This window comes from Bombina bombina, chromosome 6 (assembly GCF_027579735.1).
Source record: "Bombina bombina isolate aBomBom1 chromosome 6, aBomBom1.pri, whole genome shotgun sequence".
In the NCBI taxonomy this organism is placed as follows: Eukaryota; Metazoa; Chordata; class Amphibia; order Anura; family Bombinatoridae; genus Bombina; species Bombina bombina.
Window position 1 is genome coordinate 459,698,780 of NC_069504.1, and position 23,494 is coordinate 459,722,273.

Below are 23,494 nucleotides of genomic sequence, written 5' to 3' on the forward strand. Positions count from 1 at the left end.
GATCATTGCTAAAGGCTATAAAATCCAATTTTTTTGGTGTCAAACAGAATTGTTATATAATGCAAATTAACAGTATAACAGAATTTCTAATTGTAAACATTTAGTCCTCTAATAAATTTTTTTAATGAGACACACTTACTGCATCCCTTGGTTACACAGAATACATAGGGCTGTGAAGGCTTTAAAACATTTCTGTGTAACTTAGCTGTTATTAGCCTGTAACATACATATGCAGATATAGAGAGAGATTATATGCATGGCTTTTTTTTGTGGGGGCACCCACACCCCTTTTTTGTGGGTGTACCCACACCCCTCTGCCAACTCATAACTGGTGATATTTGTAATCATCATGAAAATATTCTAGTTTTCACAAGATGGGGCTGTAAAATATTTCAAGCATTGTAAATAATCTTGACCCTTTCTCATATTTTTTTTTTTTTATTTTTATTTTTTTTAGTGGCACTTTTTTTATTCTTTTACAAAAATAGTGTGTGTCGGTTTCCGAAATGTTATGCAATAAAAAAATTGTCTGAAAGAAGTCCAGGGAGGGCTTAGGACTTTTTTGCTTCTGTATGGATTTTTGCAAAGCACCCTGGCACCCTTTTCTCAAGGTGAGCGTGCACATGTGGAGAAGAGGGGGAAAGAAATTTTAATAAATATATACTGCGATTATTAGAAGTAAACTTGATCAGTGCAGTTAGAATTTTTTTTTTTTTTAAGTTGCAAGATTGTAGCGGCTTTTTTTTTTTTTTTTTTACAGTATAATGCACATATAACACCATATATACACATGCACAATATACACACAATCCCCTGGCTCATATAGGTTTACTAATGATGTACAAGTTTCACTATTTTTTATTGTAACAAGAGTTTCAGTTCACAATTGTATTGTCTCTTAATAATGTCTAAACAAATAATTTACATTACACCCTCACTGCTTGGGCAATGCTGCTTTGAATATTTATGCTACTGACAGAGAACCATCACATCTTACAGTGAAGTGTAATAAAATGCCTTTTGGAAAGAAAGCATTCGAACAGTGATTAGATCCCTTTAAAACATTTTACCTGCTATTCTGATTGTAATTCGGACACCTTAATAACATAACACAGCATGATAGTATTTTGAACCATAATGGCCCGATGATCAAACATTTGGAGACAAATTACAGTGCAGACTTCACAAGGGCTAAGTTCACTAAATTCTCCAAAAAAAAAAAAAAAAAAAAGTCAGAGCCTGAAGCTCTGGGATATGTGTTTGCCTCAATTTAACTTTCATTTGCTTCTAGTTTAATATACATTACCTGTCTGACAGTTCAATAAGTGTATTGTGAGTTTTGAGCAAACTTGACCTTCATACAGCTGGCAAGAAAAATCAGTGAGACCAGCAAATGTAAAATGCTTAAAGAAAATTGACAATTGTGATCCCATTTTCATACAAAGTGCAATGTTATTTTGTGAAATATACAAAGTATAATCCTAACTTGTTAAAGTTACTCAGAATCTTTTAAGGAATAATCAGAAATGGTAAAATCACAATCCTAAACACATTAAAATACAAACTAAAAAGTGCAAAGCTAAATGGATATGAAACCCAACATTTTTCTTTCATGTTTCAGATGGAGAATACGATTTTAAACAACTTTGATTATCGATTTTTCTTCTCAATATTATTTGAAAAGCAGGGAATGTAGGCTTAAGAGCCGGCCCATTTCTGGAACACTATATGGCAGCAGTTTTGCAAGAATGTTATCCATTTCCAAGAGCACTAGACGGCAGCACTATTTCCTGCCCTGTAGTGGTCCCGATGCCTACCTAGGTATCTCTTCAACACAGGATATCATATGAATGAAGCACATTTTTTTTAATAGAAGTACACTAAAAACTTTTTTTTTTTTTTAAATGGTATGCTCTGTCTGAATCGCAAAAGAAAATTGTTGGGTTTTATATCCCTTTTAAATGTAATAACTCAAAGGGACATTTATACACTTTTTTTTTTTTTTTTTTTTTCTTTGCATAAATATCTTGTAGATCTATTTATATAGCCCATAAAGTTTTTTTTTTTGTTGTTTTTTTAATTTTTTTTTTTTTAATAGTTTTTGCTTATTTCTAAATAAATTAACCAAGCCCCAAAGTTTTAGGAGAATACAGACGTACAATGGCGTCACTAGGGTTGGTGTCACCCGATGCGGTAAGTTATGTTGTCACCCCCCCTCCTCCCCAGAAAACACACACACACACACGCACACACAAAAACTCAGACACATACAAAATATGTGCACTGCATTAATTATAAAGCTCATGCCTAGAGCTGCTCCCTGGCTCAGCAGAGCATCAAATGAAAGATAAACAGAGCACTTAAAAATAAATCACTAAAGAAATGGTTTAGGCGCGCAAACTATGAAAATTCTGCTCTCTGACTCTGTTCCAAGTCTATCAGTGTACAGTCCCGGGCCGCGTGCCTACCGCTTCTTTTGGCCAAGCACCTCTGCTCTGTAGTGGTCCCGATGCCTACCTAGGTATCTCTTCAACACAGGATATCGTATGAATGAAGCAGCTTCTTGCAGTGTTGGAGGATCATTTTAGATCATCTCATCTGAGCGGAGAGTTTGTTAATGGGGGCCTAAGGGTCTAGATAATCTGAACAGTGCAGAAAGCTTTAGATAATCAAAGTCTTGTTAGTAAATCCTTTCAGAATTTTAGATAGACACATTTTAGCTTGAGAGCTGTTAATCGAGCTATTCCGGGTTTTGGATGTGAATAAGAGACATATATTACAATATAATAAGCTAAAAAAATCGCACCAAGTTTTTTGCAAGATTTCTTTCAATGCTGGCGATTTTTTTTTTTTTTTTTTTGATCATTAAAGGGACAGTCAACACCAGAATGTTTGTTGTTTAAAAAGAAAGATGATCTCTTTATTACCCATTCCCCAGTTTTGCATATCCAACACAGTTATAATAATACACATTTTAACTCTGTAATTATCTTGTATCTAAGATTCTGCTGACTGCCCCCTTATTTCAGTTCTTTTGACAGACATGCAGTTTAGCCAATCAGTGCTCACTCCTAGGTCACTTTACGTGCTTGAGCTCAATGTTATCTATAAGAAACACATGAACTAATGCTCTCTAGTGGTCAAAATGTATTCAGATTAGAGGCAGTCTTCAAGGTCTAAGAAATTAGCATATGAACCTCCTAGGTTTAGCTTTCAACTAAGAATACCAAGAGAACAAAGCAAAATTGGTGATAAAAGTAAATTGGGTTTAAAATTCCATGCCCTATTTAAATCATGAAAGTTTTTTTTTTTTGGACTTGACTGTCCCTTTAAGCACCAAAACTGAGAGAGAGATTATGTACTGTAAAATTGGTTTCAACGTATTGTTTTCCCAATAATGTTATAGTAGCAGCAGAGCATTTGAAACTTTAGGTTTAGTTTTTAAAATTAAATTGCTGTTTTTACTGATTTGAAGCCTCAATTCATTTTTCTTTAGAACATACCCATATAAATGGATGAGCCTCCAGATATTAAGGCATCCTTATCACTTTATCTACACTCAATGGCCAATACTTAGGGCCTGACGATCAAAAACTTGCCAGCATATACACACAATATTAGGAGAGCTTTTTAAGAATTATTTGGCTCTCCTTCACGTACAGAATCCTGTATAGCTAGATACAAGCTACAGAATACTTAAAGGAACATAAAACCCAATTTATTTTTCCTTCATGAATCAGAGAATGTAATTTCTTTCATAAAATGGTGAGAGTCCTTGAGCCATCACATGTGGGATTAAAGTCTCAAGACCTAACACTCATCCCTTAGACAGATTTCTTTCCCTCCAATTTCAGGAAAAGATCTTGTTTGGACCTAGTCTGGATGCTATCGTTGCTACAGTCACTAGAGGTAAAGGAGCTTTCCTGCCGCAAGACAAAAAATCTAAGGGCAGGTTTAAGTCGGCTACATGATTTCACGGAAAGATCCTTCCCCTTCAATGTCTCAGAAGTCAGACACCTACAAGTCTGGCCTTAAACCAAGAGAAACCAGGTTTGCACATAAACAGACAAAATAAAAAAAGCCTGTCCCTTCTCCAAATCGGCATGAAGGAGCTGCCCCCAACCCAGACCCTATTATGGTGGGGGTCAGACTGAATATTTGTTTCCAGGTGGTTTAGAGAAAATTATATTCACGTTCCTTGCGTACTGAACATAATGCCCTAGGAGTAACGCCTAGGCTTTTGAGCTCACTCTCCTATAGTAAGATTCCGCATTTCTCATATAATTTAAAGGTCAGTGCTTTCTTGGCATATGTAATAGACCTAGAAGCCATGGAAGGGATTGCTCAGGTCCCCTTGGTGGAACAGATTCAGGGGTTTCTATTCAAGCCTTTTTCATTGTTACAAAGAAAGTAGTGACTTACTGACCGATCTTGTATCTCTGAATACGTTTTGTACTATGTTACCATTTCAGTGCAGGAGGGTCAATTTATGTCTACCATAGACTTGAAAGATGCCTATTTGCATAACCCCCTATTAACAGGGATCATACAACATTTCTTAGATTATTCAAAATGTGCCACTCCCATTTGGTCTGGCAAGAGCACTAATAATTGTCTTGATGGTTCTCAGATCTCTTTTGTAAGTAGTGAGAGCTTGGCAGTAGCTTCTTACCCAGACTACATTCTGGTGCAGACTGCTTCTTTCAGATGGTTCATACAGTTAATTCAGTTCCTCCTTTCCTATAATTGGAAAATCAACCTCCTGAAAAAGCTCTCTACTACCACATACCAGAGTTGTTTTTCTGGGCTTAATCATAAACTCTGTAACAATGAGACTATCACAGATGCTCGCAAACTCAATTTGAAGAAGATCTTTGCTCTTCTCCAGCAAACTCTTCTTCCTACACTGCTTCAATGCATGTAAGTAGTTGGTATTATAGTAGCAGCTTCATATGCTGTTACATTTACATCATTTGCTGCTTTAAACATTGTTACACTAGAATAGAGATTTCAACAGATCTCAGATCTGTTTAGACTTTAAGACATTATTTAACTTGATGGCAGACTCGCCAATCTTGATTTAAGGAGCCTATTCCCTCTGTTCGACTCGGCTCATTTACTCTGGATGCCAGCCTGCTGGGTTAGGGTGCTTTCTAGGGTTCCCAGAAAATGCAGGAAGTTTGGTCTCCTCAGGAGGCAAGATTTTTGATAGACATCTTAGAGCTCTGTGCAATCTTCAGGGCTCTCCAGTGTTGGCTCCTGTTAAGACTGGAGTCTTTTCTAAGGTTTCAGTTAGACAATGTCACAGTAGTATCTTACATCAACCACCATGGTGGTGCTCAAAGTGCCTTGAAAGAGGTAGCCCATATTCTGACTTGGGCAGGGCATCATCATTGCTTGATTTCAGATATTCACATTCTGGTTGTGGACAATAGGGAAGCTGACTTCTTCAGTTGTAAGCACCTTCACCCTGGAGTATGGTTATTGAATTAGAAGGTATATTTTTAATCTTTGGTGAAAGCCAGACATAGACCTTATTGCTTGAATTACAAGCTACACCAGTATTGTGCAAGATCTTGAGATCTACAAGTGACTCTAAAATGTACTAGTGATTTCTTAGCCATTCAATTTCTTTACATATTCCCTTTTTTATTTTTACTATTAAAGATAATATCTAGGATAAAACGGGAAAGGGCCTCAGTGATTTTTCTTGCTCTGGCATGGCCTCGCAGAACTTGGTATGCAGATCTGGTACAATTGTCCTTAAGCCAGCCTTGGTGTCTTCCTTCCAGGAAGAACCTTCTCTCTCAAGGTCCCTTTATCCATCAAGATCTTAAATAACTCAGTTTGATGTCATGGCAATTGAATATCTGATTTTTGTCTCAGAGGTTTTTTTCAGGTCAAGTGATGGACACTTTTTTTTGATTCAGGCCAGATCGCCTGTTACAAGATGTATTTATCACAAAGCGTGGAAAGGTTTTATTTCCTGGTGTGTCTAAGAATTACCACTGGACCTCATTTCAGATTTCTTGAATTCTTAATTGTTTTTGTAGGATGGTCTGGATAAGGGTTTATCAGCCAGTTCACTTAAAGGCCAAATTTCTGCCCTTTCAGGCTTGTATCACAAGAAGATTTCATAACCTCCTGACATTCGAACCTTTGTTAAAGATTTGGTCAGGATAAGACCAGTTATCATCAGTTCTGCTTCCCCTCTGTGGAACCTTAACTTGGTCTTGAGGATTCCTTCAGGCTCAACCATTTGAACCTAGTACCGTCTGGACATTCTACAGTTTTTCTTGAAATGTTCTGATTCTCTTACCATTTCCTCACCCAGAAGAGCATCTTGTGCTTCTCCTTACTGGTTGTGTGTTTTTTTTTTTTTTTTTTTTTGATCATTATAAAGCAGTTTTAAGAATGAACTACTCTTTCCTTCCTAAGGTTTCTTCTGAAAACCTCAATTACATTTTTTTAGTCCCATCTCTCTGTCCAGCCCCCCCCCCCCCCCAAAAAAAAACAACAACTTGTAAGTCTTGACTTTAATCCCACATGTAATGGCTTGTGGGCTCTCACCATTATGATAAAATTTAATTTTTCAGGTAAGCATACATTTTTTGTGTTTGAACTTAACAATTTAATTTTATCTAGTTTGCTTCTTTCTTTTGGTATCCTCTTTTGAAAAGCTTACTTAGGTATGCTCAGGAGGAGAAATGTACTGCTAAGAGCTAGTTGCTGATTGATGGCTGAAGATATATGGCTCTTAAAGGATTACTTTCTGTTATAATTTTTAAGCTAAACAACTAACATATTAAAGTTAATAAACATTAATTAAAACCTACTGACCTATATTTTCTCCAAAACAAAGTTTCATAACGTTCTAAAAGTTATATCTTTTATTCGCCGATGATGTCACGTTATCCTGCCCACTATTTTCAGCACTGCATGTTCAAAATACTTAAACCAATAATTTTGTGTTTAAAGTGCCATTTTGAAACCTAGGTATTGTAAGCGGATTGGTACAGAGCAAAGGATACCCATGGAGTGGGTTTGGAAAACAATTAAATTTGCAGACAAGATTTCTGATATACGGTAGAGATATGTTAATGAAATGCTATTGATAAAAAGCGTATTTGGGGTAGTTAGTTAGTAACAGGCATAAAAAATATTTACTTACAGTAGCCCTTTAACATTGGCTCAACCAGTGTGTTCCACTAGTTCCCAGTACTGCATTGCTGCTGCTTCACAAATGATACTAAAAGAACAAAGCAAGTTTGTGTTTTTAAGTTCCTTTTTAAGTATTCTTAATTTCAGTATAGGTGGTGGTTTAAACATGCAAGAAAAACTATTTTGAATGACAAAATCGAGGTAAAGGAGCTATTTATAAACCCTTTTTTTTTTTTTTTTTTTTTTTTTTTTTTTTTTATATACTCCAGTGTGCAAAACAGGTAATTGTGAAGACATTAAGCATATAAAAATGTACAGTAAAATGTCTCTTTGAACTCTTGGATAAACATACGTTTATTTTCCCCCCTCATTTAACTACTTTATACTGTTAGGAGGGCATGGAACATCCTACCTTTTTATAGGACGTCCTGCAGCCACCTCCTTTCAGGAAAGGAAAAATCGGGGTGGGGGGGGGGTGTGCCTAGCAAAGTAGGAAGTCTACATTCCAATAAATCGCTTAATTTCATTTTTCCAGGAAGTGTTTCCGATGTTAAACACTTGATGCCGACACGAAGGGCTTATTATTTGTATGTAAATTGAAAATACTATCATTTAGATTTCTAGGATTACCTAATATCACAATATTTTACAGTCTCTATCAGTATTGCGAGAGCTCGGTCTAGCAGCATTTATAAACACTTATACTCTGTAGCTCTTGTAAAGAAGGATGGAAGTGACAGCTGTTCTGCAAGGTAACCTCATAGCGACTGAGACAGTTTAGGTTCAGATAATGAGCAGCCCTCTTGCTTTGTCCTACATAACTAGCTGAATTTTGTTGGAATTTTAAATTTTAGTATTTAAAGTGATGGTAAATCCTAGCGTTTTGTGAACCGCTAGCATTTACCAGTGGAACAAATAAAGGGGATGTTCAGTCATTAGTTATAAAATACTTAACGCCAAAAGTTCCTTTATTTGCTTTAAGCGTTCACCACACTGAGCTCCTCAGGCAGCCCATGGCAAAACACTATTTTGCTCTGAGGTGATGTTTCCACTTCTTAGCCAATAGCCGTGGAGACTATCCGGCTTAGTGCCAGCTGGTCCACACGGCTAATGGCTAAGATTTACCATCACTTTACCATCACCATAATATATATGAGTAGCTTGAATAGTTTGTAATAATTCATTTAGATTAATAGACAATTTTTACTGAATGTTCATAATTCACTGCGAATTTGAATATCTGACACAATTTTGTTTTTATATAGCTTTCCCCCCCCCCCTTTCATTACAGGTTGAATCTTTCATTTTGGACCAAGAGGACCTGGATAATCCAGTGCTTAAAACTGCATCAGAGCTATTCTTATCAACTGCTGCAGAAGGAGCAGACTTCAGAGCTGTTGATCCAGAAACACAAGCACGTTTAGAAGCCCTGCTAGAAGCAGCAGGTGTGTATGTATGAACTTGTTGATTGGTAGTTTAATTGAGCAATACTAATACTACTAACAGATTGTTTGCTGTGCCAACACCATTAATATATGTGAAACTGCATAATGAATGTATGGAATGACATTTTTTTTGTTCAGTAGTTTGGCATTAAGTATACATTTTAACTGCTGGATTAAACAGTTTTTTTAATGGTTCTTTATACTTTACATGTACTTTATAAAACATGGTCATCCTCTTCACTCCCCCTCACCAAGTTCAAAGGACATGGTCAGCTGTTATATTTTACAGAGAAGAGATGGGAATGAAATATAAATATACTGGTATATAGGCTTCTATGGTATGCTGGGTGATATGTAGCAGTTGCTAAAAAGGAATGACTTGTTTTAACATATGTGATAAAAAAAGATATTAGTGCCACCTGACCTGACCTTATACAGGAGTTAAATAGGTGTACCTACCAATCACCTTCTGTGAATATGTCAATTAGCTGTTAACAAAAGAAGTCAACTGTGGAAAAACTAAGCAGAGAATCATAAAGCATATACTTCTTAGCATTGAAGAAGGTGGAGTAGGTGTCCTGAACCATGAAAGGTGCAAACATGGATCTTTACTATACTATATATAGCTGTAACCAGGAACACACATTTTAGGATTAAAGCATGGGTGGAAATAACCCAAAGCTAAACTTTATTAGTGTAAAACTACACACTGGACAAAGTTGATAGCTGTATTAAAAAATACTGCAAGCTTTCTTGAATTGAACACCGATTCTTCAGTTTATTCTGAATAGGACAAGGTTATTAATTGGGTAACAAAGTTTGAGTTTAAAAAGTTACTGTTTTCTCATGAATGAAAGCTAGGTTGTTGTGGATATTGTATTTATATGCAATTTCTCAAATCTGTTGCAATACATAATCTTCCCATTTTAGAGACAAGTGTATTTTTAGTAGGGAGGGCAGGTAGAATATCCAGGCATTTGTCAGGGGCAGGACTGGGTGTGTTTTTTGTTGTGTGATCGGCCACTTCATCAGTAGTGAGGTCCACTCCCTGTCCCTCCCCATTTTTTTTAATGCAAAGGCATACTACCACCACCTTATGGCGAACTTTAAAAGCAATTGATGTGAATTATAAGGAAACTTGTGCTGCAACTGTAGTATGTTAAACTATGTTTGTTAATCTCAAATATTAAGATAGAGGAAGGGTGGTAGTATACTTAGAGAAGAGAGGCTGCCATGTCAATATTCATATATTTGTATCCATATCTCAAAATTCTTTAGCTCTAGTAGTCTGTCCCCTCACCCCAACTTTTTTTTTTTTATCCCAGTCTAAATTTGAATATCCTGAATACTTTAGAACTCTAAACTTTCAGTCATAAAGTATAAAATACTTCACGCAAAAAGCTCCTTTATTTGTCTGAAGCGTTCGCCACACTGAACTTCTCAGGCAGCCCAGGGCAGAACGCTATTTTGCTGTGAGGTGACGTTTCCACCTTTTAGCCGATAGCCATGGGTGCCAGTTGGCACCATGCCGGATAGCTAGCACGCTATTGGCTAAAAAGGTGGAAAAGTCAATTTTTGTTATAAATTGAATGCACATGCACACTTGTTTAAATTGTTACTGCTTCCAAAATAATCTGACATTTTTTACATTGTTATACTTAATATAGTTAAGATTTGTGAATGATTTTCTAGAGACCTTTAAATTACTAATGTTTTGTCATGCTTTAGCTTTAACATGCTCAAAAACGTTGTAATATTTTATATCCTCTTTTTTTTTTTTTTTTCTTTTGCTAATGCTGCATGGCTTGGGATTTCCTTATAACTGTTATGCATTGTCTTTTCCATACTAACTTGATTTGATCGTGCGATGAAGGAATTGGTAAATTATCCACTGCCGATGGTAAAGCCTTTGCAGATCCCGAAGTACTTAGAAGGCTGACTTCTTCAGTGAGTTGTGCATTGGATGAAGCTGCTGCTGCACTGACTCGGATGAGAGCAGACAACAATCTTAATACAGGACATGTAGACAAGTATGTATTAAACTTATTTTCCTTGTTTCAATTCCTTTTTTTCATTTTGTATTTTGCACAGTGCCTAACCTATAGAGTAAAATGTGTGAAACCTATATAGATTCTTGCATTGCCAATTGTCAGACATGGGTTGCCTCTGCCAGTAAGTCTGTCACAGATAGGGTTAATTAATTTCAACTCCTGTAACTGTGTACAACACAGGGATAATTAAAGCTGCCCCAGACCGCTAATAAACTACAGGCATGTCTAAATATTCGCCTCTGCCACCAGCTTGACACAGACTTGCCAAGCTTTGAAAGTAGGGAGTTTGCAGGGTTGAAGGGTTTAACCTTACATGGTCAGCTGCTTTGTCCCCATATCTTTACCTGGACATTAGAGCCAATCACAATAACCCCCAAATTACTGCATATACTTTCAAAAAAAGGCATTTGCTGAGACCATCTAAAAATGTACCTTTCAATGCTTTTTGTGCTTTCCCTAAATAGCAGTTGCTTTAAAACACAAAGAAAAAAAAAAAAGTATATAAAAAAAAAAATACTTTTAAACTTTGTTCCCAAGTTTAAGCTTAGAATTCAGTTTCTAGAGCACAAAAACAGTTCTGACCTCTTAACTGCACATGACATATGGTCATCATCAACACAAAGTTAAATGCCGATGACAACCATGTATTGTCATTAGGGGGGCTTTCAGAGCTCATGCCCCCCCCCCTCTTGCACTTTCCTTCAAATCCTGGGTGTTGGATGGGTGATTGGCAAAGATCTTTGGGTGTTGCACTAATAGTCGCCAAATGCTACTAACCACACCATATTTGGATTTCGCTTGACAAACTAATATCGGAATTATTCATTGTGAACGTACCTAATGAATTCCACTTCTTATTATTGCACTTTTTATCTGAAAGCAGCCTGAAGGTCCGAGCTCAAAAGATTGCTATTTGTTAACCTAGGGGCTAGGGCTTGACAAACTCACTCATTCCTGAAAAAATGGGCCTGGTGCATGGATTTAAATCCCTGAAACTACTCATAAGGCCCATTGCTCGTAGTGTATTTTGCTTCCGCATAGATTCTTTATTTCAAAATGGCAGCACACGCCAAGCACTGGTACCATGTATAGTGCACTACACATTCTGTTTCCAGGTACCCTGCTTGGGTACTTAGTGTTGTGCTACATTACCACGTGCATTCTTCTTCCTAGATCCTGCAATAGATCTGCTTTTGTATATTTAAATATTCAATGGCAAGCAACTTACACAGTTTAAGTTCCCAGTTAAACATTAAAAAGCAAAGACAAATTTGAAATTCAAATCCAGGCAAAAGCATTGTGTTTATTCTTATTAATTTTCTGTTGGGTAGCGGGGGGTAGTTAATTTCAGAATTTTCTACTAAGCAATAAAATCCATCTGAGTGCAGTTATTTTATTGTTGGTTCTTCTAATTCAATGCTAAGAGATAAATGAAACTTATTTATATTTCTCTTGTAAGGTGTATCCAGTCCACGGATCATCCATTACTTGTGGGATATTCTCCTTCCCAACAGGAAGTTGCAAGAGGACACCCACAGCAGAGCTGCTATATAGCTCCTCCCCTAACTGCCATATCCAGTCATTCTCTTGCAACTCTCAACAAATGGAGGTAGTAAGAGGAAAGTGGTGAAATATAGAAGGTCCTTTCAATCATCCAAATTTAGTTTCTCTGAGACTGACTGCCTGGAGATTGAACGCTTGATTTGATCAAAGCGTGGCTTCTCCGAGTCAGTCATTGATACCCTAATACAGGCAAGAAAGCCTGTCACCAGGAAAATCTACCATAAGATATGGCGTAAATATCTTTATTGGTGTGAATCCAAGAATTACTCATGGAGTAAGGTTAGGATTCCCAGGATATTGTCTTTTCTCCAAGAGGGTTTGGAAAAAGGATTATCAGCTAGTTCTTTAAAGGGACAGATTTCTGCCCTGTCTATTCTTTTGCACAAGCGTCTGGCAGATATTCCAGACGTTCAGGCATTTTGTCAGGCTTTGGTTAGAATCAAGCCTGTGTTTAAACCTGTTGCTCCTCCATGGAGCTTAAACTTGGTTCTTAAAGTTCTTCAAGGGGTTCCATTTGAACCTCTTCATGCCATAGATATTAAACTTTTATCTTGGAAAGTTCTTTTTTTGATGGCTATTTCCTCGGCTCGTAGAGTCTCCGAGTTATCTGCTTTACAATGTGATTCTCCTTATCTGATCTTCCATGCAGATAAGGTAGTTCTGCGTACAAAACCTGGGTTTTTGCCTAAGGTGGCATCTACTAAGAATATCAATCAAGAGATTGTTGTTCCATCATTGTGCCCTAATCCTTCTTCAAAGAAGGAACGTCTTTTACATAATCTGGACGTAGTCCGTGCCTTGAAGTTTTACTTACAAGCTACTAAAGATTTTAGTCAAACATCTGCTTTGTTTGTTGTTTACTCTGGACAGAGGAGAGGTCAAAAGGCTTCGGCAACCTCTCTTTCTTTTTGGCTAAGAAGCATAATACGCTTAGCCTATGAGACTGCTGGACAGCAGCCCCCTGAAAGGATTACAGCTCATTCTACTAGAGCTGTGGCTTCCACCTGGGCCTTTAAAAATGAGGCTTCTGTTGAACAGATTTGCAAGGCGGCGACTTGGTCTTCGCTTCATACTTTTTCAAAATTCTACAAATTTGATACTTTTGCTTCTTCGGAGGCTATTTTTGGGTGAAAGGTTCTACAAGCAGTGGTACCTTCCGTTTAAGTACCTACCTTGTCCCTCCCTTCATCCGTGTACTTTAGCTTTGGTATTGGTATCCCACAAGTAATGGATGATCCGTGGACTGGATACACCTTACAAGAGAGAACACAATTTATGCTTACCTGATAAATTTATTTCTCTTGTGGTGTATCCAGTCCACGGCCCGCCCAAGGCAGGTCAAAATTTAGATTTAAACTACAGTCACCACTGCACCCTATGGTTTCTCTTTTCTCGGCTTGTTTTGGTCGAATGACTGGATATGGCAGTTAGGGGAGGAGCTATATAGCAGCTCTGCTGTGGGTGTCCTCTTGCAACTTCCTTTTGGGAAGGAGAATATCCCACAAGTAATGGATGATCCGTGGACTGGATACACCACAAGAGAAATAAATTTATCAGGTAAGCATAAATTGTGTTTTCTTTCCAATGGCATGGAGAGTCCAAGATTTCATTCCAATTACTAGTGAGATATTGAACTCCTGGCTAGCAGGAGGAGGCAAAGAGCACCCCAGCAGAGCTGTTAAGTGTCACTTCCCTTACCCATAATCCCTAGTCATTCTTTGCCTCTATCATCGGGAGGATGTACGAAGATGGTGTCTGAAGATATTTAATCCTTTAATGGGTACTTTTTCCCTGCAAGCAAGGATTGGGGCTATGCTGTGTCCATGTAAATCTCTTTAGTAAGAATAATGGTGGCTTTTAGCAGTTAGAAGACGGCGAGGTGGTCTTTGCTTAACTTCTAACATTAATGCTACCCCTATTATAGAAAACCAGGGTTGGTTACTCTGCTTTTTCTACAGGTCCCTGTCAGAGGTTGATAATCTATCACACCTAAGAAGTTGTTCCCTGTCCTGCTAAGCCACAGGTAAGTGCTTTCCCTTCTAGGTTAGAAGGAACCAGCACTTTAGGGGTTAAGTCCTCTGGGTTTTTCTTGGGACATGTCTTATCTCTAAGAAAGAGATTGCTTCAGACGGGCATATTATGTATATATGTATGGCTACATATTCTGTGAGGGGTTTATTAACTTTTATGCAAGTTAAATTTTAGAGGCTGGCAATGAGAGGGTTAAGGAAAGTTTATATGAAAATATTTATTAATATATTAAGCCTGCAAAAGGTATTTGCTTAATCTTGTGCTTGTGAATTATAGAGTTGTTTTACGTCCATTGTTTTCGTGCCGTTTTTACTCTGTAGCGCAGTTTATTTTTTCTAATGCAGTCATGTGACTGGCTTCTTTGATTCTGCTCCACGGCTTTTCCGATTCAAGACGACAGTTAAGCGGAGTGTTTGCCGAGCTGTATTTCTGCTGCTGAGTGGGTTATCTATCTATCTGGGTTTGTGTCACTTAGCCGGCAAGCCATCAGTGGAGAGGATTGTTTCTCCAACATAGGTGTGTCCGGTCCACGGCGTCATCCTTACTTGTGGGATATTCTCTTCCCCAACAGGAAATGGCAAAGAGCCCAGCAAAGCTGGTCACATGATCCCTCCTAGGCTCCGCCTTCCCCAGTCATTCTCTTTGCCGTTGTACAGGCAACATCTCCACGGAGATGGCTTAGAGTTTTTTGGTGTTTAACTGTAGTTTTTATTATTCAATCAAGAGTTTATTTTAAAATAGTGCTGGTATGTACTATTTACTCTGAAACAGAAAGGTGATGAAGATTTCTGTTTGTAAGAGGAAAATGATTTTAGCAACCGTTACTAAAATCGATGGCTGTTTCCACACAGGACTGTTGAGAGGAATTAACTTCAGTTGGGGGAAACAGTGAGCAGACTTTTGCTGCTTGAGGTATGACACATTTCTAACAAGACGATGTAATGCTGGAAGCTGTCATTTTCCCTATGGGATCCGGTAAGCCATTTTTATTACATAAGAAAAAAAAAAGGGCTTCACAAGGGCTTTTAAGACTGTAGACATTTTCTGGGCTAAAACGATTGATATATAAACATATTTTATACTTCATAGCTTTGAGGAATTATTTTATTCTTGGGAATTATGTAAAATAACCGGCAGGCACTGTATTGGACACCTTATCCTCTAGGGGCTTTCCCTAATCATAGGCAGAGCCTAATTTTCGCGCCTCTATTGCGCACTTGTTTTTAGGAAGCATGACATGCAGATGCATGTGTGAGGAGCTCTGATACACAGAAAAGACTTTCTGAAGGCGTCATTTGGTATCGTATTCCCCTTTGGGCTTGGTTGGGTCTCAGCAAAGCAGATACCAGGGACTGTAAAGGGGTTAAATATAAAAACGGCTCCGGTTCCGTTATTTTAAGAGTTAAAGCTTTCAAATTTGGTGTGCAATACTTTTAAGGCTTTAAGACACTGTGGTGAAATTTTGGTGAATTTTGAACAATTCCTTCATACTTTTTCACATTTGCAGTAATAAAGTGTGTTCAGTTTAAAATTTAAAGTGACAGTAACGGTTTTATTTTAAAACGTTTTTTGTACTTTGTTATCAAGTTTATGCCTGTTTAACATGTCTGAACTACCAGATAGACTGTGTTCTGTATGTGGGGAAGCCAAGGCCTTCTCATTTAAATAGATGTGATTTATGTGACACAAAATAATAAATTTAGAGAAAATGATGCCCAAGATGATTCCTCAAGTGAGGGGAGTAAGCATGGTACTGCATCATCCCCTCCTTCGTCTACACCAGTCTTGCCCACACAGGAGGCCCCTAGTACATCTAGTGCGCCAATACTCCTTACTATGCAACAATTAACGGCTGTAATGGATAATTCTATCAAAAACATTTTAGCCAAAATGCCCACTTATCAGCGAAAGCGCGACTGCTCTGTTTTTGAAAATACTGAAGAGCATGAGGACGCTGATGATATTGGTTCTGAAGTGCCCCTACACCAGTCTGAGGGGGCCAGGGAGGTTTTGTCTGAGGGAGAAATTTCAGATTCAGGGAAAATTTCTCAACAAGCTGAACCTGATGTGATTACATTTAAATTTAAATTGGAACATCTCCGCGCCCTGCTTAAGGAGGTGTTATCTACTCTGGATGATTGTGAGAATTTGGTCATTCCAGAGAAACTATGTAAAATGGACAAGTTCCTAGAGGTCCCGGGGCCCCCCCGAAGCTTTTCCTATACCCAAGCGGGTGGCGGACATTGTAAATAAAGAATGGGAAAGGCCCGGCATACCTTTCGTCCCTCCCCCTATATTTAAGAAATTGTTTCCTATGGTCGACCCCAGAAAGGACTTATGGCAGACAGTCCCCAAGGTCGAGGGGGCGGTTTCTACTCTAAACAAACGCACCACTATACCCATAGAAGATAGTTATCCTTTCAAAGATCCTATGGATAAAAAATTAGAGGGTTTGCTTAAAAAGATGTTTGTTCAGCAAGGTTACCTTCTACAACCAATTTCATGCATTGTTCCTGTCACTACAGCAGCGTGTTTCTGGTTCGATGAACTAGAAAAGGCGCTCAATAAAGATTCTTCTTATGAGGAGATTTTGGACAGAATTCATGCTCTCAAATTGGCTAACTCTTTCACCCTAGACGCCACTTTGCAATTGGCTAGATTAGCGGCGAAAAATTCTGGGTTTGCTATTGTGGCGCGCAGAGCGCTTTGGCTAAAATCTTGGTCAGCGGATGCGTCTTCCAAGAACAAATTGCTTAACATTCCTTTCAAGGGGAAAACGCTGTTTGGCCCTGACTTGAAAGAGATTATTTCTGATATCACTGGGGGCAAGGGCCACGCCCTTCCTCAGGATAGGTCTTTCAAGGCCAAAAATAAACCTAATTTTCGTCCCTTTCGCAGAAACGGACCAGCCCCAAGTGCTACGTCCTCTAAGCAAGAGGGTAATACTTCTCAAGCCAAGCCAGCCTGGAGGCCAATGCAAGGCTGGAACAACGGTAAGCAGGCCAAGAAACCTGCCACTGCTACCAAGACAGCATGAGATGTTGGCCCCCGATCCGGGACCGGATCTGGTGGGGGGTAGACTCTCTCTCTTCGCTCAGGCTTGGGCAAGAGATGTTCTGGATCCTTGGGCGCTAGAAATAGTCTCCCAAGGTTATCGTCTGGAATTCAAGGGGCTTCCCCCAAGGGGGAGGTTCCACAGGTCTCAATTGTCTTCAGACCACATAAAAAAACAGGCATTCTTACATTGTGTAGAAGACCTGTTAAAAATGGGAGTGATTCATCCTGTTCCATTAGGAGAACAAGGGATGGGGTTCTACTCCAATCTGTTCGTAGTTCCCAAAAAAAGAGGGAACATTCAGACCAATCTTAGATCTCAAGATCCTAAACAAGTTTCTCAAGGTTCCATCGTTCAAAATGGAAACCATTCGAACAATTCTTCCTTCCATCCAGGAAGGTCAATTCATGACCACGGTGGATTTAAAGGATGCGTATCTACATATTCCTATCCACAAGGAACATCATCGGTTCCTAAGGTTCGCATTCCTGGACAAGCATTACCAGTTTGTGGCACTTCCGTTCGGATTAGCCACTGCTCCAAGAATTTTCACAAAGGTACTAGGGTCCCTTCTAGCGGTGCTAAGACCAAGGGGCATTGCAGTAGTACCTTACTTGGACGACATTCTGATTCAAGCGTCGTCCCTTCCACAAGCAAAGGCTCACACGGACATTGTCCTGGCCTTTCTCAGATCTCACGGGTGGAAAGTGAACGTAGAAAAAAGTTCTCTATCTCCGTCAACAAGGGTTCCCTTCTTGGGAACAATAATAGACTCCTTAGAAATGAGGATTTTTCTGACAGAAGCCAGAAAATCAAAACTTCTAAACTCTTGTCAAGTACTTCATTCTGTTCCTCTTCCTTCCATAGCGCAGTGCATGGAAGTAATAGGTTTGATGGTAGCTGCAATGGACATAGTTCCTTTTGCGCGAATTCATCTAAGACCATTACAACTGTGCATGCTCAGTCAGTGGAATGGGGATTATACAGACTTGTCTCCGACGATACAAGTAGATCAGAGGACCAGAGATTCACTCCGTTGGTGGCTGTCCCTGGACAACCTATCACAGGGGATGAGCTTCCGCAGACCAGAGTGGGTCATTGTCACGACCGACGCCAGTCTGGTGGGCTGGGGCGCGGTCTGGGGACCCCTGTAAGCTCAGGGTCTTTGGTCTCGGGAAGAATCTCTTCTCCCGATAAATATTCTGGAACTGAGAGCGATATTCAATGCTCTCAAGGCTTGGCCTCAGCTAGCAAAGGCCAAATTCATACGGTTTCAATCAGACAACATGACGACTGTCGCGTACATCAACCATCAGGGGGGAACAAGGAGTTCCCTGGCGATGGAAGAAGTGACCAAAATCATTCAATGGGCGGAGACTCACTCCTGCCACTTGTCTGCAATCCACATCCCAGGAGTGGAAAATTGGGAAGCGGATTTTCTGAGTCGTCAGACATTTCATCCGGGGGAGTGGGAACTCCATCCGGAAATCTTTGCCCAAATTACTCAGTTGTGGGGCATTCCAGACATGGATCTGATGGCCTCTCGTCAGAACTTCAAGGTTCCTTGCTACGGGTCCAGATCCAGGGATCCCAAGGCGACTCTAGTAGATGCACTAGTAGCACCTTGGACCTTCAAACTAGCTTATGTATTCCCGCCGTTTCCTCTCATCCCCAGGCTGGTAGCCAGGATCAATCAGGAGAGGGCATCGGTGATCTTGATAGCTCCTGCGTGGCCACGCAGGACTTGGTATGCAGACCTGGTGAATATGTCATCGGCTCCACCATGGAAGCTACCTTTGAGACGGGACCTTCTTGTTCAAGGTCCGTTCGAACATCCGAATCTGGTCTCACTCCAACTGACTGCCTGGAGATTGAACGCTTGATCTTATCAAAGCGAGGGTTCTCAGATTCTGTCATTGATACTCTTGTTCAGGCCAGAAAGCCTGTAACTAGAAAAATCTACCAACAAAATATGGAAAAAATATATCTGTGTGAATCTAAAGGATTCCCTTGGGACAAGATAAAAATTCCTAAGATTCTATCCTTTCTTCAAGAAGGTTTGGAGAAAGGATTATCTGCAAGTTCTTTGAAGGGACAGATTTCTGCCTTATCTGTGTTACTTCACAAAAAGCTGGCAGCTGTGCCAGATGTTCAAGCCTTTGTTCAGGCTCTGGTTAGAATCAAGCCTGTTTACAAACCTTTGACTCCTCCTTGGAGTCTCAATTTAGTTCTTTCAGTTCTTCAGGGGGTTCCGTTTGAACCCTTACATTCCGTTGATATTAAGTTATTATCTTGGAAAGTTTTGTTTTTGGTTGCAATTTCTTCTGCTAGAAGAGTTTCAGAATGATCTGCTCTGCAGTGTTCTCCTCCTTATCTGGTGTTCCATGCAGATAAGGTGGTTTTGCGTACTAAACCTGGTTTTCTTCTGTTAAGTGTGATCAGTCCACGGGTCATCATTACTTCTGGGATATTACTCCTCCCCAACAGGAAGTGCAAGAGGATTCACCCAGCAGAGCTGCATATAGCTCCTCCCCTCTACGTCACTCCCAGTCATTCTCTTGCACCCAACGACTAGATAGGATGTGTGAGAGGACTATGGTGATTATACCTTCACATACCGATTCACAAAGATCATTATCGGTACCTAAGGTTTGCCTTCCTAGACAGGCATTACCAGTTTGTGGCTCTTCCATTCGGATTGGCTACAGCTCCAAGAATCTTCACAAAGGTTCTGGGTGCTCTTCTGGCGGTACTAAGACCGCGGGGAATCTCGGTAGCTCCATACCTAGACGACATTCTGATACAAGCTTCAAGCTTTCAAACTGCCAAGTCTCATACAGAGTTAGTGCTGGCATTTCTAAGGTCACATGGATGGAAGGTGAACGAAAAGAAAAGTTCACTCGTTCCACTCACAAGAGTTCCCTTCCTGGGGACTCTTATAGATTCTGTAGAAATGAAGATTTACCTGACAGAGGACAGGCTAACAAGACTTCAAAGTGCTTGCCGCACCCTTCATTCCATTCAACACCCGTCAGTGGCTCAATGCATGGAGGTAATCGGCTTAATGGTAGCGGCAATGGACATAGTACCCTTTGCACGCTTACACCTCAGACCACTGCAACTGTGCATGCTAAGTCAGTGGAATGGGGATTACTCAGACTTATCCCCTTCTCTGAATCTGGATCAAGAGACCAGAAATTCTCTTCTATGGTGGCTTTCTCGGCCACATCTGTCCAGGGGGATGCCATTCAGCAGACCAGACTGGACAATTGTAACAACAGACGCCAGCCTTCTAGGTTGGGGTGCCGTCTGGAATTCTCTGAAGGCTCAGGGACAATGGAGTCAGGAGGAGAGTCTCCTGCCAATAAACATTCTGGAATTGAGAGCAGTTCTCAATGCCCTCCTGGCTTGGCCCCAGTTGACAACTCGGGGGTTCATCAGGTTTCAGTCGGACAACATCACGACTGTAGCTTACATCAACCATCAGGGAGGGACAAGAAGCTCCCTAGCTATGATGGAAGTATCAAAGATAATTTGCTGGGCAGAGTCTCACTCTTGCCACCTGTCAGCAATCCACATCCCGGGAGTGGAGAACTGGGAGGCGGATTTCTTAAGTCGTCAGACTTTTCATCCGGGGGAGTGGGAACTTCATCCGGAGGTCTTTGCCCAAATACTTCGACGTTGGGGCAAACCAGAGATAGATCTCATGGCGTCTCGACAGAACGCCAAGCTTCCTCGTTACGGGTCCAGATCCAGGGATCCAGGAGCAGTCCTGATAGATGCTCTGACAGCACCTTGGGACTTCAGGATGGCTTACGTGTTTCCACCCTTCCCGTTGCTTCCTCGATTGATTGCCAGAATCAAACAAGAGAGAGCATCAGTGATTCTAATAGCACCTGCGTGGCCACGCAGGACTTGGTATGCAGACCTGGTGGACATGTCATCCTGTCCACCTTGGTCTCTACCTCTGAAACAGGACCTTCTGATACAGGGTCCCTTCAAACATCAAAATCTAACTTCTCTGAAGCTGACTGCTTGGAAATTGAACGCTTGATTTTATCAAGACGTGGATTTTCTGAGTCAGTTATTGATACCTTAATACAGGCTAGGAAACCTGTTACCAGAAAGATTTACCATAAGATATGGCGTAAATACCTATATTGGTGTGAATCCAAAGGTTACTCTTGGAGTAAGGTTAGGATTCCTAGGATATTGTCTTTTCTACAAGAAGGTTTAGAAAAGGGTTTATCTGCTAGTTCATTAAAGGGACAGATCTCAGCTCTGTCCATTCTGTTACACAAACGTCTGTCAGAAGTTCCTGACGTCCAGGCTTTTTGTCAGGCTTTGGCCAGAATTAAGCCTGTGTTTAAAACTGTTGCTCCACCATGGAGTTTAAACCTTGTTCTTAATGTTTTACAGGGCGTTCCGTTTGAACCCCTTCATTCCATTGATATAAAGTTGTTATCTTGGAAAGTTCTATTTTTAATGGCTATTTCCTCGGCTCGAAGAGTCTCTGAATTATCAGCCTTACATTGTGATTCTCCTTATTTGATTTTTCATTCGGATAAGGTAGTCCTGCGTACTAAACCTGGGTTCTTACCTAAGGTAGTTACTAACAGGAATATCAATCAAGAGATTGTTGTTCCTTCTTTATGCCCAAATCCTTCTTCAAAGAAGGAACGTCTACTGCACAACCTGGATGTAGTCCGTGCTCTAAAATTTTACTTACAGGCAACTAAGGAATTTCGACAAACGTCTTCTCTGTTTGTCATTTACTCTGGGCAGAGGAGAGGTCAAAAAGCTTCCGCTACCTCTCTTTCTTTTTGGCTTCGTAGCATAATTCGTTTAGCTTATGAGACTGCTGGACAGCAGCCTCCTGAAAGAATTACAGCTCATTCTACTAGAGCTGTGGCTTCCACTTGGGCCTTCAAGAATGAGGCCTCTGTTGAACAGATTTGCAAGGCTGCAACTTGGTCTTCGCTTCATACTTTTTCCAAATTTTACAAATTTGACACTTTTGCTTCATCGGAGGCTATTTTTGGGAGAAAGGTTCTTCAGGCAGTGGTTCCTTCTGTATAAAGAGCCTGCCTATCCCTCCCGTCATCCGTGTACTTTTGCTTTGGTATTGGTATCCCAGAAGTAATGATGACCCGTGGACTGATCACACTTAACAGAAGAAAACATAATTTATGCTTACCTGATAAATTCCTTTCTTCTGTAGTGTGATCAGTCCACGGCCCGCCCTGTTTTTAAGGCAGGTAAATATTTTTTAATTTATACTCCAGTCACCACTTCACCCTTGGCTTTTCCTTTCTCGTTGGTCCTTGGTCGAATGACTGGGAGTGACGTAGAGGGGAGGAGCTATATGCAGCTCTGCTGGGTGAATCCTCTTGCACTTCCTGTTGGGGAGGAGTAATATCCCAGAAGTAATGATGACCCGTGGACTGATCACACTACAGAAGAAAGGAATTTATCAGGTAAGCATAAATTATGTTTTCTTCCGAAAGTTGTTTCTAACAAAAACATTAACCAGGAGATAGTCGTGCCTTCTTTGTGTCCGAATCCAGTTTCAAAGAAGGAACGTTTGTTGCACAATTTGGATGTAGTTCGTGCTTTAAAATTCTATTTAGATGCTACAAAGGATTTTAGACAAACATCTTCCTTGTTTGTTGTTTATTCTGGTAAAAGGAGAGGTCAAAAAGCAACTTCTACCTCTCTCTCCTTTTGGCTTAAAAGCATAATCAGATTGGCTTACGAGACTGCCGGACGGCAGCCTCCTGAAAGAATCACAGCTCATTCCACTAGGGCTGTGGCTTCCACATGGGCCTTCAAGAACGAGGCTTCTGTTGATCAGATATGTAAGGCAGCGACTTGGTCTTCACTGCACACTTTTACTAAATTTTACAAATTTGATACTTTTGCTTCTTCTGAGGCTATTTTTGGGAGAAAAGTTTTGCAAGCCGTGGTGCCTTCCATCTAGGTGACCTGATTTGCTCCCTCCCTTCATCCGTGTCCTAAAGCTTTGGTATTGGTTCCCACAAGTAAGGATGACGCCGTGGACCGGACACACCTATGTTGGAGAAAACAGAATTTATGTTTACCTCATAAATTACTTTCTCCAACGGTGTGTCCGGTCCACGGCCCGCCCTGGTTTTTTAATCAGGTCTGATAATTTATTTTCTTTAACT

The 23,494-nt window shown here is 40.1% G+C and overlaps 1 protein-coding gene across 1 annotated transcript in view; it reads left to right on the forward strand.

Annotated features, from left to right (window-relative positions):
- Positions 1-23,494, forward strand: part of ANKHD1 (ankyrin repeat and KH domain containing 1) — a gene marked incomplete in the record, with an annotated part of 1,187,903 nt that overhangs the window by 8,801 nt on the left and 1,155,608 nt on the right. The window contains 2 exon segments of the mRNA XM_053717232.1: positions 8,453-8,606; positions 10,480-10,636. Coding sequence (XP_053573207.1) covers positions 8,453-8,606; positions 10,480-10,636 — 311 coding nt within the window.